Source organism: Atractosteus spatula, chromosome 2 (genome assembly GCF_055471065.1).
Source record: "Atractosteus spatula isolate fAtrSpa1 chromosome 2, fAtrSpa1.hap1, whole genome shotgun sequence".
NCBI lineage: Eukaryota > Metazoa > Chordata > Actinopteri > Semionotiformes > Lepisosteidae > Atractosteus > Atractosteus spatula.
The window spans coordinates 76,642,085-76,654,584 of NC_142707.1; the positions used below are offsets into that span (position 1 = coordinate 76,642,085).

At 37.1% G+C, this 12,500-nt stretch overlaps 2 protein-coding genes across 2 annotated transcripts in view; one reads left to right on the plus strand and one right to left on the minus strand.

Moving 5' to 3' along the window:
* Window positions 1-7,420, plus strand: part of tbc1d32 (TBC1 domain family, member 32) — a 68,791-nt gene extending 61,371 nt beyond the window's left edge. The window contains exon 34 of the mRNA XM_088939075.1: window positions 3,199-7,420. Within this exon, the coding sequence (XP_088795201.1) occupies window positions 3,199-3,315 (117 nt within the window). The 3' untranslated portion in view covers window positions 3,316-7,420. The remainder of the gene's footprint in view (window positions 1-3,198) is intronic.
* Window positions 7,421-7,685: 265 nt separating this feature from the next.
* LOC148840328 (synaptotagmin-like protein 2) overlaps window positions 7,686-12,500 on the minus strand; it is a 118,629-nt gene continuing 113,814 nt past the window's right edge. The window contains exon 16 of the mRNA XM_088909078.1: window positions 7,686-7,951. Coding sequence (XP_088765204.1) covers window positions 7,812-7,951 — 140 coding nt within the window. The 3' untranslated portion in view covers window positions 7,686-7,811. The remainder of the gene's footprint in view (window positions 7,952-12,500) is intronic.

Below are 12,500 nucleotides of genomic sequence, written 5' to 3' on the forward strand. Positions count from 1 at the left end.
GTGGGTAGATTGTGATACAACACAATTGAAATGTAAATGAATTGTAAACACCTTAAGCATTTCAGTTATAAATTGCATGCTAATCAATGAATGGAAAAACAAGGAAAATCTCTGCACAGTGTTGTATACCATGTGCCCTGTAAGAAGATTTTAAATTTTTAGTTACATGATCATCTGTATGAGAAATATTCAAACTAATTTAATAAAGTGTTGCTTTCCCATCCTTTCAATTATTCATACAATAAGAACAATAATAATAAAAAAGAATGCAATTACTTGTATTTGTATAGCAGTCTTCACCACAATGATCTTAGAGCACTTAACATGTTAAAGAAGGCCAACTTCATCTACCACCCACCTGGGAGAGTGTGTGAGACTTCGTGTTAGAAACTGAAGGGAAAGGAGTGAGCCATAACAATATAGATAACTAAAAGTAATAGGTTTATTCCGTGCTGAAAAGAGAAGAAAGAAAACACAACGTTTCAGGACCTGACGAAGGCTCCACGGCTGAAACGTTGTGTTTTCTTTCTTCTCTGTTCAGCATGGAATAAACCTATTACTTGTTCCTTTGCAGACTATGCCTGCTGACGCAGCTCCCCACCTGAACTAAATAACTAAAAGAAGACAATAATGATGTTGATAATACTGCAGATTTTCTTATCTATAGTTTTCGCTTGATTATTTTTCCCTTTAACAATAGTTTCCCAGTAAGAAAAAACTTGGACTTGTCATGAGACTCATAGTTTGGCCACTCCTGCCGTATTCCATCATTGCCAGGTTTTGCGTTTGCACTGTATGTTTACTGTGGGTTTAATGTCATTTTGAATTAATGACAAATTTAAATGGAAAATTTAAAAAAAAATCTCCCAGCAAAGAAGTACTTAATAAACAGTGCTTCAAAAGTTTTGCTAGTGCGGTACAAATACAAAATTGAATGCATTTACTTTGGTACAGATATTAGACTCCATGAAACAAGTCAGAATTAATTTGTCTTTGATCATCAGATTTCAAAAGAGATTCAGTCACTGCACAATACTTTTAGAGCTTTTCACTTAAACGGAGAGACTACAGTATGTTCAGAAGACTGTTGCTAAACACTTTCTGAATGGCTTTTTATTGTTCCATATAATCTGCTTCTGATGTCTGGAAATGCAAAGGGACTTGTATACTTCTATATCTACAGCTTGTGATTTATTTTTCCAGTTTCTCTGTTTAAAAGCTTAATTCGATATTCATTCCTCTTTGAAATCGAGGCAGTCAGGGTGCTATGCAGTGTTGCTGCAGTTGTTTAATGGGCTGCATTTAATCACATTAGGCTTTGTGAAGCTGCAATCAGAACCAGAATAAACTAGGGAAGAAAAAATGAACAGTAGAGAGCATTTTACATTAAGCAAGAAAATAGTTTAAAAATATGTATTTGTAATAAATATTAACACAACGCATTAGGGAGATGTTGTTTTTTTACTCTGTCTCTGACAGCATGATTGAATGCACATGCGATTTTAAATCAACAGAAATGGAAGCAGTCTTCTGTTGTGTATTTAAATTGGTTAAAAATGTTATTTTGAAGATCACTGGAGCACAGTTTCTTGGAAAATATAACATGCAATGTTTAGTTTCGCAGGGCACAATCAGTATGCTTCACTTCATATTGTGAGCCTATTTTTTATCCTTTAATGGCTCATTTTTCACATATTTTAGTATGGATAAAATTATACTGTACATTGCATTAAAATGTGACTTGCACGTTACTTTTATTAAAATAATTAGATCCATTTCTCCAGGTAGCACCACTGCTGGATTGTTATCCAGTTTACAGAAAAATATAGTCTAACAATCTTAATTAGTGTCTACTTTGATAGAAATGAGCAATAAAAGCATTTTTTTTTACTGTGCAGAAGTAAAAATCCGGAGGCAAGGATGCATTTAAAGTTGGCCATAAATCATCTGTTGTTTTAATAGAAGATATTGCAGTCTCTGTTTTTACAATAACAATCCTTACTTCCTTGTTCTTTACTGCAGTCATACTATTCTGTGGGTTGCTGCTCAAGTCCTAACCTCATGTGGCTTGTGTTTTGCAAATACATGTTACAGCAGCTAGATAAAGATAACATTTTGTTTTACTGTTTGTGACCTTTTATTACCTAGCAAAAAGTAAAATATTGATTTCTATTCAAATTAAATTCAGATAATCTATTTTGCAATTTTATTTTTAAAACAAAATGAGCTAGATGAGCTAAATATCCTCTTCTCATTGGTAATCTTTCTTATATTCTTAAACAACTAAATGCAAATGCACACTGTTGGGAATGCAACATTTTGCAGAATATACAGTAGGGGAACATAACACATTGGTTTTTAAATCTTTCAAGGATCATTTACAAATAAGCACAACAGAGTGACTATGAAACACATCAATAAATAACCAATATTAATCTTGATATAAATGTAGTACACTTAAGCTGACCTAAATGATAAAGAATAAAAACGTGGTTTGTGTGAAAGGGAAGTACGGTAAGTCTTTTCTGTTCAGTAAGGATAAAAATATGACATCTGAAAAAATTGCTGCAGGCAGATAATGTAAAAGAGTAAGGTGATGCACTTTCTAATGCAAAGTAATGTTTGATTTTATGCACTGACAACTCCAGAGATATTTTTGCATTTTTGGGAATACATTTTGTAGTGTCAAGACAGAAAAGTGATTCACTTGTTGCACACTGGATACTAAGGAGACTGCCAGTATGCTTAAGGAATAACATGTCAATGCATGTTGTAACATCAAAAGATTCTCTTAATATGAAGGAGGTTTTATTAGTTTGATATTAATTTTATGGCAATACAGAATAATACTGGTGCAAAAGTGTGTTGTCAACTGCTATCTTAAGTGGCACAGAAAAAATGTTTTCTGAAATAATGACCTGCCTGCGAGGTAGATCTTTCTTCTCCCTAATTAAAGAAAATTATTACTTTAAAATTAAAGTTAATCTTTCCATAATTGCCTACACCATTAATGACATTTTCTTTCTGTGTTTTTCCCCATCAAATTAGCATTAACACTGTTTTTAACATGAAATATTAAGGTGGTGAGTATAATGTTTTATGACACCAAAACAATGCCACTTCTCTTCAAATGCCTCCTTTTTTGACAGCCACAACATAAGAACTCTTTTTCATTTGTATGCTTTCTTATTTTAACAGGAAGAACCCATCCATGGTTTCAGCATCAGCAATTACTTGGAATACATGGAGAGCCTGGAGCAGAAATACAGGACAATGGTTTTGACAGACATGAAGAATATCAAACTGAAAAGTTAATAGGATAAACTGGATTTGTAAAATAACTTGCTTTCCACTTGAAGTTTAATGAGCCTCGTACATACCTCTACTTTAAAACACCAGTGGTTTCCAAATAAAAAAGTCCATTGAGAAAGCAACGGTCAAGACAAAATGTGAACAGAATAAACACAAATGCACACATCATGTTGAAAAGGAGTTCCTGGAACTTGATTCCATACAATTAACTACTTTATAATCCCTTTTCAGCTCATGCATGTTTTTAGCAGGATTTTAATTAATTGATCATTCATGACAATGCAATAGTGAGAGAGCTGATTACCTCTGTCCGATAAGATGTTTTAGCCTACTGAATGTCAAACATTATGAAAATACAGAACATACCAATATACACCTGTCATTTCCAGAACAGTGCCTTCAAGGTGTCAAAATATTCCACGCTAGATGGACTAAGTCACCTTAGAAGGACTTGCCAGTAGAGGAGTGAATCTGCTTTAGCAATGAAACAAGGTTTTGTGTTGTCCACGCTGACGGAGGTGATGATGCACATGTGGATTAATGAGGAGGCCCAGGTGCAGTCCTAAGGCAGGAGCATCTCGTCACTATAGAGCCCCAGTCTTAGTGTTTTGATGGCCACTTGCCTGCATGGCCCGGCACTCCTCAAGTCCTGGATCCTCCCTTGAAACCGCTCCAACAGATTCCTTCTGCCATGACCACGTTTTCGTCAATGCACATCTTCATGATGTTCATAACAGTGACTCTCTGTCTTTCTTGCAGTGTTGGTTTAGTGGTATTAATGTTTTGATGGGAGTGCTGTGCTTGGTAGATCTGAGCCCCATTGAACATTTACAGGGTAAGCTATGGTGATGTGGCACCTAGCTCCTAACTGCAAGGTGCAACAGTGATCGGAGCCCGTGTTACCTGCGGGCTCATCCAGACATGGCAACATTTCAGTAGGAGAGCACAGGTCTTCATGCTGTTTGTGTAACAACAGGTCTGTTCCAAGCTGGGGAGCAGCTAGCTGTAGACGCCATGCTTGCCTGGCTTGAGCCCCAGTGAAGGTTTGTGGGATGAGCTGGTATAATGCGTGTCATCTTGGGCTGACCATGGAAAAAGAACGTTTGTACAGGCTGTATGACAGGAAAAGTACAAGACTGCATAACAAAGCAAAGCACTGTTGTTAGATATACACCTTTTATTGTCTCCATATCACAAATGGCTCTGTAAGCTAGTATCCTCTGTCACCTAGTTTCCCCAGGTTTCTCAGCTGTATTGATGACCAGTGTTAATCAGCACAATGAACTTACCTGAACGATGTCAGCTCAATACAATGTCAGCAACAAAAATAATTTTCCTGATTAAAAAAAAAACATCACTTTGTTGAAGTTATAAGCACTGTTTTGTATGGTCACATTTTGATGTATTGCAATTAATACATATTATTTTCTTCAAATTGACTTTTTTTAATTGAGAAGGTTGAATGTAAGGAAAAACAAATGCCAGCTTTAATACAGTAGATATACAAACTAAAAGTATTCAGGTCCCTGAAAACACATGACGGATGCAATTTTGGCAGCAATTACTGCTATGCTTCTTTGTTGGATAGGTCTCTAGCAGTTGTGCACAATAATTGGTTTTTGTTTTACCCATTTTTGGTCAGTTCTGCTGGTTTGTTGGGAACAAGTGATGGACTTCAATCCTAAAGTCTTACCATCTCTTCTGGCCACCCTGCTTCTGGCTTGGTACTTCAGGTCACAGTTCTGCTGGCCAATGAATTGTTCACCCAGTTGGGAGATTTCTGGGTGTCTCGAGCGGCTGGCCGCAGCACACATTACCTGCTTTAGTCTTTAGACTGCAGTCATCATTGACTTGAGTCCCAAAGCAGTCCAGATCAGTCAAACGCAGTAGTCTGGTCTCAGGCCAAAGATTGTTTCCATTAGCAACACGTGAGCAAGTCCACAGGCCCAGCAAAACCCAAAGACCTACTGGAGAACTGAACAGCAGTATACTGTACGTACTTAGTTTACAACAGTTCTCTGAACATAAAATTGCACCTAACTTGTTTTACAAAATGGTGAATTGCATTTAAATGTTTGTGTTGACGCTCATGGTGGTGAATTATATTTGAAAATAGGCCAGTTTGAAGTAAGAATAGTTGTCATATACACTTTATTAGTGAGCTACTGTACATACATTAATATCTAAATAAATAACCTTAGTTAACAAACATATAAACAATTTTATTTTTGCAGGACAGTGTAACATTTTATTGCACAGTCACGCGTAGTAGTAAAAAGCCCCTGAGACATTAGGTTAGTGGCTCGCAATTGACTCACAAATTTCATCATGATTCTGCAGTGATTAATGTTACAGCTCACTGCTCTCTGTCTGCACTGAGCACTATTTTTGGTCAAATTCCACCCTCCTGGTACAACCCAGCCTCACCAGCACAGGAGAAAGGTCTTTGCCTCTTGCTTTTGAACACTAATTATGCAAATCTGGCTGTGACACAGGAGTCAGATCACACCCTTTCTGCCGACCAGTTGCTAGCTATTTCCTGAAGGCACACACTCAGGGTTTGACTGGTGACTGCTGTTATTAGTCATTTGTTAATTACCAGATGCATACATGGTAATTGTCCATTCGTTTTTTTTTGTGTTGCTGTTGTGTGAATGGAGAGCACTCTCACTTTGATTGATACCGTTTGTGTCTGTTGTTCGAGACTTCCAGGTATGCCAGCCTATGGTGGCTTCGAAGGGCCAAACCTGACCCCCAGTTCAAGGCTTATTTATAGTGTAAAGGGAAGAGCCACATGCATGTGTAAAGGGGGGAATTCCATTGTTTTCTATATGAAAATGGTTAAAAAAAGTGGTAAAATGTTTGGGATATATCTGTTTTTCTCTTTCCTTTGTGAATAGACTGAATGAACTGCAGAATTGTGAACGATTTTGTATGTAACAAGATAATGTAACAAGATAATGGTTCATTCCAGGGGGAGGGGCTTACACACAATTTAAGCTGCTCCTCAGGCCAGAAGGGGGCTGGTGGGCTGGTGGGTGTGTTGGAGACAGTGGAATCTTCTGGAGTGTCGAAGTATGTACAGTATACAGAGTTCTAACTGTTTTTGTGGTGATTTCATTCCTGATTTCAGAACTGCTTTTTTTGGTAAACCTTTTTTTTTTCATTTTTCTTGTTGGGAAGAGGAGCACCGTAAATAAGTTGCACCTGATATATCGGAGTGCTTTGCGGCAATGCAAATTCAATTCAGAAAACGGACCTACTCTGACCAGTGCTCAGGCCATTTTGCAACACTGGCCCTGCTGGATTGTTCTGTATATACATGAAAGTAAAAAGACCCTTTTCTTTGTAGTTTAAACATGTATTTTTACAAGAATTATTAGTGCATTAGAACTTGTATTTAGTGCATAAATAAAATGGCAGAGTATGTGAAAATATGGTGATTAAAATGCATTGATTCAGGTTTTGAAAGGGTATAAAAGGAAGTAACAATACATTTTATGAATTATTTCATACTTATTCTAATTTTGAAAGTAACTTTTTATTGAGAAGTGGCTTCAGTGCTCTATGGACAGCATTCATCAACATTGTATTCTTAGAAACAATGCAATTAGCTAATCATTCCCTGCTGTACTCTATATAAACTGAGTTATTAGATTCAAACTGAAAAAGAAAATTTGAAACAAGGTTGCATCTTTGAAAAAGAATGAATGCAAAAATTTGACTGACACCCTCTACTGAAAATGTTTTCAGTATGCACAAGGAAATAAACTAGGTCAAAAAGTTTGCATCACAAACACTCATTTTAAGCTTCAGAGGGTACAATGTGAGAATGCTATAGTAGTATCTGACCTGTAACTGTAGGTTAACCTTACATTTTAAATATGTACAGTATAATAATGTATGTTTTTCATAAAATATTATTATAAACTTATAAACTTATTATTGACTACATTTAGTATCAAAAGATGTAAAAGTATGGTCCAACTTTGTGTGTCATAGTGATTAAGAAAATATGGTTTGCATTACAGCCATTCATTTGAAATAATATACTTTATAATTGTATGGTTCCCATATATTTGCCACCAATGAAATAAACCATATCTTCTAACCTGCTGCCTTTTTGTGTACTCATGGTTCCTGCCACACTGATAGCCTGGGTCTCTTTCTCATCTTCAGCCACGAGCCCGGAGCCTTTTCAGAATCCTGTCTCTTGAACATGCATCTCACTTCCCACACAACACAACCCCACTCAACCCCACTCAAAGGAAAAAAGCCAACATAAAGGTACAAAGTGCTGTGAAAAAAACTTTTATTACGTGGAAAATGTGGATATAAACATTGCTATTGTAAATTTGCTCTTTAGATTTTCTTTTAAAGTACAACAACTAGATACTTTCTACCTTAACAATCACAATTATTTTCATGACATTAAATGTCAACATTCCAGTGAAGCAGTGATTTAAATGAAAACAGGAAAAAAATAAACGATAGTGAAGCTACTTTCTTTTGGCCATGGATTGCCGAAGGGACAGCTCTTCCTCCACCCACTCACCAGGACTTAACAACATATTTTTCCAGAGTTCAACTTCCTTGTCTATGGAGTCCATCCAATCCACAGTCTTTCCATAACTTTTACCTACAGTGAAAAATAAATAGAAATCATTTAGCCTTCGAAGAAGCAATAGCTTCATTATTACACCTTGCAACTGGTACCAGTTGGGGTCTTGGGGTTTTCAAGATCTAGATCATAGATTTCAAGTCTTACAAATATCACACGTTCTCCAGACTTGTGGTTCTTGAAAGACACATTTTGTGTTAATGAATATTAAATGACAATTTTGGAATAGATGTCCAACAACCTTAGCCATACAGGGTGTTGCTACATTCTGTACCTTCTTCCACATAGCTTGAATAATCATTTAATGTACAAAATGAAAGCTCGTTATTTTTGCATAATCGCAAACAATCATTTTCCTGTGGGATTTTCTTTGAATTTTGGGCATCACTTCCTGGGTGACCTTCATTTATATTTGTTTGTTTATAACAGTTTGCATAAAACAAGATTAAGTAATTAATTTCTGAAGTGCACACTATTTTTTTTTTGTTAGAAATCTTATATCTTTCAAAGCCCTTAGTGTGAATAAAATTAATTCAGTTTATAATAAAAAATTCTCTTCATCAGGGAAGTTCTCCCTTAAAGTGTGGTTCATCCATCTTCAAAGCCTTTTAAAATGAGCGATTATGACAAGCCTACATTAGTAAACAGTTCCACACTTCAAACTAACAACCTACAGCTCAGATAATGAATGGCATGATTATTTTCTTCTGAAATAGTTTTGAAAGTAAGGGATTTCCATAACCATTTTTTAATTGAACAGACTAATACGAGTGCAGGATGTGTAGAAAACTAGATTTTCAACCACTGTACAATGTTGTGCTCTAAGTTGCAATTCAATTCCATACACATATAAATGGGACTATGGGGACACAAGTCTTCTGGACCAGTACAGCAAACTAAAGGTGCTACATCTGCTCAGTGTGACCATCAGTTGTGTCTATGATGCATAGAAATACACAGTATAAAGCAACATGTAGTTTACTCTTGATATACAGTGTGAACTCATGCACTAAAACCCCACACTCGACTGCAGGTTTGTTGGTGCAGGTATTACGTACTGTAGTTAAATTTAGAGGTCTAAAGAACTTAATCAAATATTTTCAAGGTAGCGTGTAATGTCCTTTTGAGAGTAATTGCTCTTTCTAATCATGCCCCATATTGGTTACTTACAGGGCTAAGAAATGCAAATTATTGGTATGAGCTGATTAACATTTTATAGTAGGAACACGTGTGGATACCAGCCCATAAACCCGTGTAAACCAGTGCAGTACATGGCACAGACTCCTGCAAACAAGTATCAATGGCCTCAATCCAATACCATAGCTTACAAAATGAACATGCACAGTATTCACTCCCAATGATGTCCAATGTTGTTGAATTAAATCACAAATCATGCATTTTTAAAAAAAAATAAAATTTGAATGCTTAAATACATGAAAACTGAACACTTTTGTTAGCAAATAGGTAAAAACTGTACTGAAATATCAAGGACTAAAATATCTTTGCAGACATATTCACCATGCGAGTCATTATTTGGTGGGAGTACCTTTGAATTGCTCAATTTGATCATTCAGGTTTTAATAAAAATATTCACTTAAAAATGTGGATTATTTGGAATTCAGTGAAATGAAACATCACTGAAAGGGAGTGAATAGTTTTGCAAGGCACTGGATTTACACAAATTCAAGCAGGGAGCTGTGTCAGCACGCGCAGGCTGCAAAGGAACAAGTAAAGATTTAGTCCTGCTGAAAAGAGAAGAAAACACGTTTTGCCTCCACACCTGAAGAAGGCTCCACAGCCGAAACGCATTTATTTTCTTCTCTTTTTAGTGTGGAATAAACCTTAACACAGTATTTACACATACAATCACTATTGATATCGAGCTGAAATGAACGTATAGAGTTAAAAATATGTCTCTTGAACAACTCATTATGATTTCTGGAACATTTAATGAAGACTCATCTGCTTCAACCTTTCTTCCTTAATGGCCTTTTCAGAAGAATTAATTTTACTTAGAATCTCCTGTAATTACCACCACAGTATTGTTCTTACTCCTTTTCTTTCTTCCATTTCCTTGTCTGCTACTGGCCTTGGTAACATAATGCAACTGATTTACAACTGCATTTAGACATAAATATTTTCATATTTCGTTATACCCAATTTTCCAGTCAATTCGGTTATGGCATGCTTTAAAATGCAAGGTTAGTAGTTCCCAGTGCCTCATCTGGTACAACACTGCTTGGTAAGTGCAGGCTGAACACTACAATCTGGAAAGCTTTTGTGGAGGGGATTTTAATTTTGCCAGCAGCAGCTGAAATTGGCCAGGGGAGTGATCACAGAGGAATTCTCATTTCACTGCACAAACGTCTGCCCATAAATCGGGTTGGGCACCTGCACATTCATGTGGCTGAAGTGCCTTCTGGGCCTGCCCTGCCACTGGCACCGTATCCCAGCTGTTTCTGTTCTACTGCCCCGTGAAAAGCAGAGATAGCTCGACACTGGGGACCCCGTTCAGCAACGGAACAGGTGTTTCCATTCTTGCAAGAAGCAGTGATGAAAAAACATTATGCTCACAAAATGATTAAAAAGGTGGGTTTTAGGTCTGCTTGCACTTAACAAATTAGTATTTTCTTTCAGGGTGTCCTGCACACTGCAAACAGTGATTCTCAAAGAAAAGAGGAGTCAGGGAGCATACTACGTACATGTACACGCAGAGTCAGAACTACAATGCCAATCTAAAGATTTAACCTACATTTCAGAGGAACATTCAAGTAAATGGCTTACAGCTTTTCAAACACCCCCACATTCTGCAGACAAAAACTGCATACTTTACACTGTTACAAGCAGTCAGGATTAACCCATTCATGGTGCTAAATATCTTGTTAATGTTCAATTGTTTTTATTCTAGCAGTCTATGAAAACTGCTAGAAGTAGTGTAGACTTCTGCAAACCCTTGATGTTATTATGATGCCAATTTTAATAGTCTATGCAAAGGGCAATGATCTACAGTGATATACATTTTATTTTCATAACTGTACTTCAAAATAATAACCAATGCTTCTGTCACATTACTATTCATTTTGTTTTCAATGTTATTATTATGTTTTACCTGGTATTTGGTACTGTAATTTGGTTTTGAAGTGATGCTTTATTACAAGATCAAACTCTGAACAAAAGGAATAGACTTTTTGTAGACCGAAGATAGATTTGAAAATGCATCCAATTATTTATTTGAACATTTTTATTTTTATTCCATGTTATAGACCGAGATGAATTCAGGGCATATGGAGTTTACAATAGACATTCGGGAGGGATGAGAGCAGCCAAGTTCAATTTACCTCCATTGTCTTAACTTGTAATAATTCATTCAGAAACACTAAAATATTTCAAGTAGGGAGCTGTATCAGCATGCGCAGGCTGCAAAGAAACAACTAAAGGTTTATTCCATGATGAAAAGAGAAGAAAGGAAACACAACGTTTCGGCTGTAGAGCCGTCTTAAGGTGTAAACTTAAAAATGGTGTGAGCGGGGAACAGCTGCCCCAGGGGGAGGACTTTAACTTAAGTGCTTCAGTGTCTTGTTCTTGAGCGAGGACAGAGGGGATCTTGAGATTGATGCAGAGGCTATAGTAATGTCGACACTGTACCAAACTGTGGTGGTGAAGCAGGAGCTGAGTTTTCAGACAAAGCTCTGTTTTCCAGTTTATGTACAGTATGTCTCCATCCTCACCCACAGTCATTTGGGTAGTGACCAAAAGAATGAGGTCAATGGCAGAAGCTGCATAAATGAGGTTTCTTCACAGAGCCTCTGGGCGCTTACTCTCTGTGACGGGGTAAGGAGCTTGGCAAACCAGGAGAGCCCTCAAGTACAGTAGCTGCTGGTCTGGACTGAGAGGAGCCAGTTGAGGTGGCATCTGGCATCTGGTTTGGATGTCTCCTAGACACCTTCCCCAGGAGGTGTACCAGGCACAATTCACTGGGAATAGGTCCAGGGGCAGGCCCAGGACAGGCTGGAGGGAGTATATCTCTGAGCTGCCTGAGAGCACCTGGGAGTCCCCCAGGAGGAGCTGGAGACTGTTGCTGGGAAAGAGAGGTGTGGTCTGCCCTGCTCTGCCTGTTACCACGGCGATCCTCACTGGGAGTAAGTGGCTAAACAATGAGATGAGAATCTTTACAAAACTAAATCAAAACTTAAACCTTAAACTTAAAAATTAAACCACCTCAAGAACAGGCATGAATCCATGATGGCTGCAGGAAAGCATCTAAATTGTTTATATAAAGAGGTTATTGATCTTACCGAGATGAAGCCATACAGTACATTTATTGCCTCAATGCAACCAAATACGGACTTTTACACTAGGAGTGGGTCCAATTACTTATGATCACTTGAAATCATTGGGTTGAACACAAACTATGTATTTGTTCTAATACAATTTAATTTATGCATGGAATCACCCCATAAATTAACTGCATGTTGTACTTATTAATGTTCATCTGATGATCACAAAACAAAATGCATGACTGTAAAAGAAAAATAACAGTTGTCACTATACCACTGGAGGGCACGGT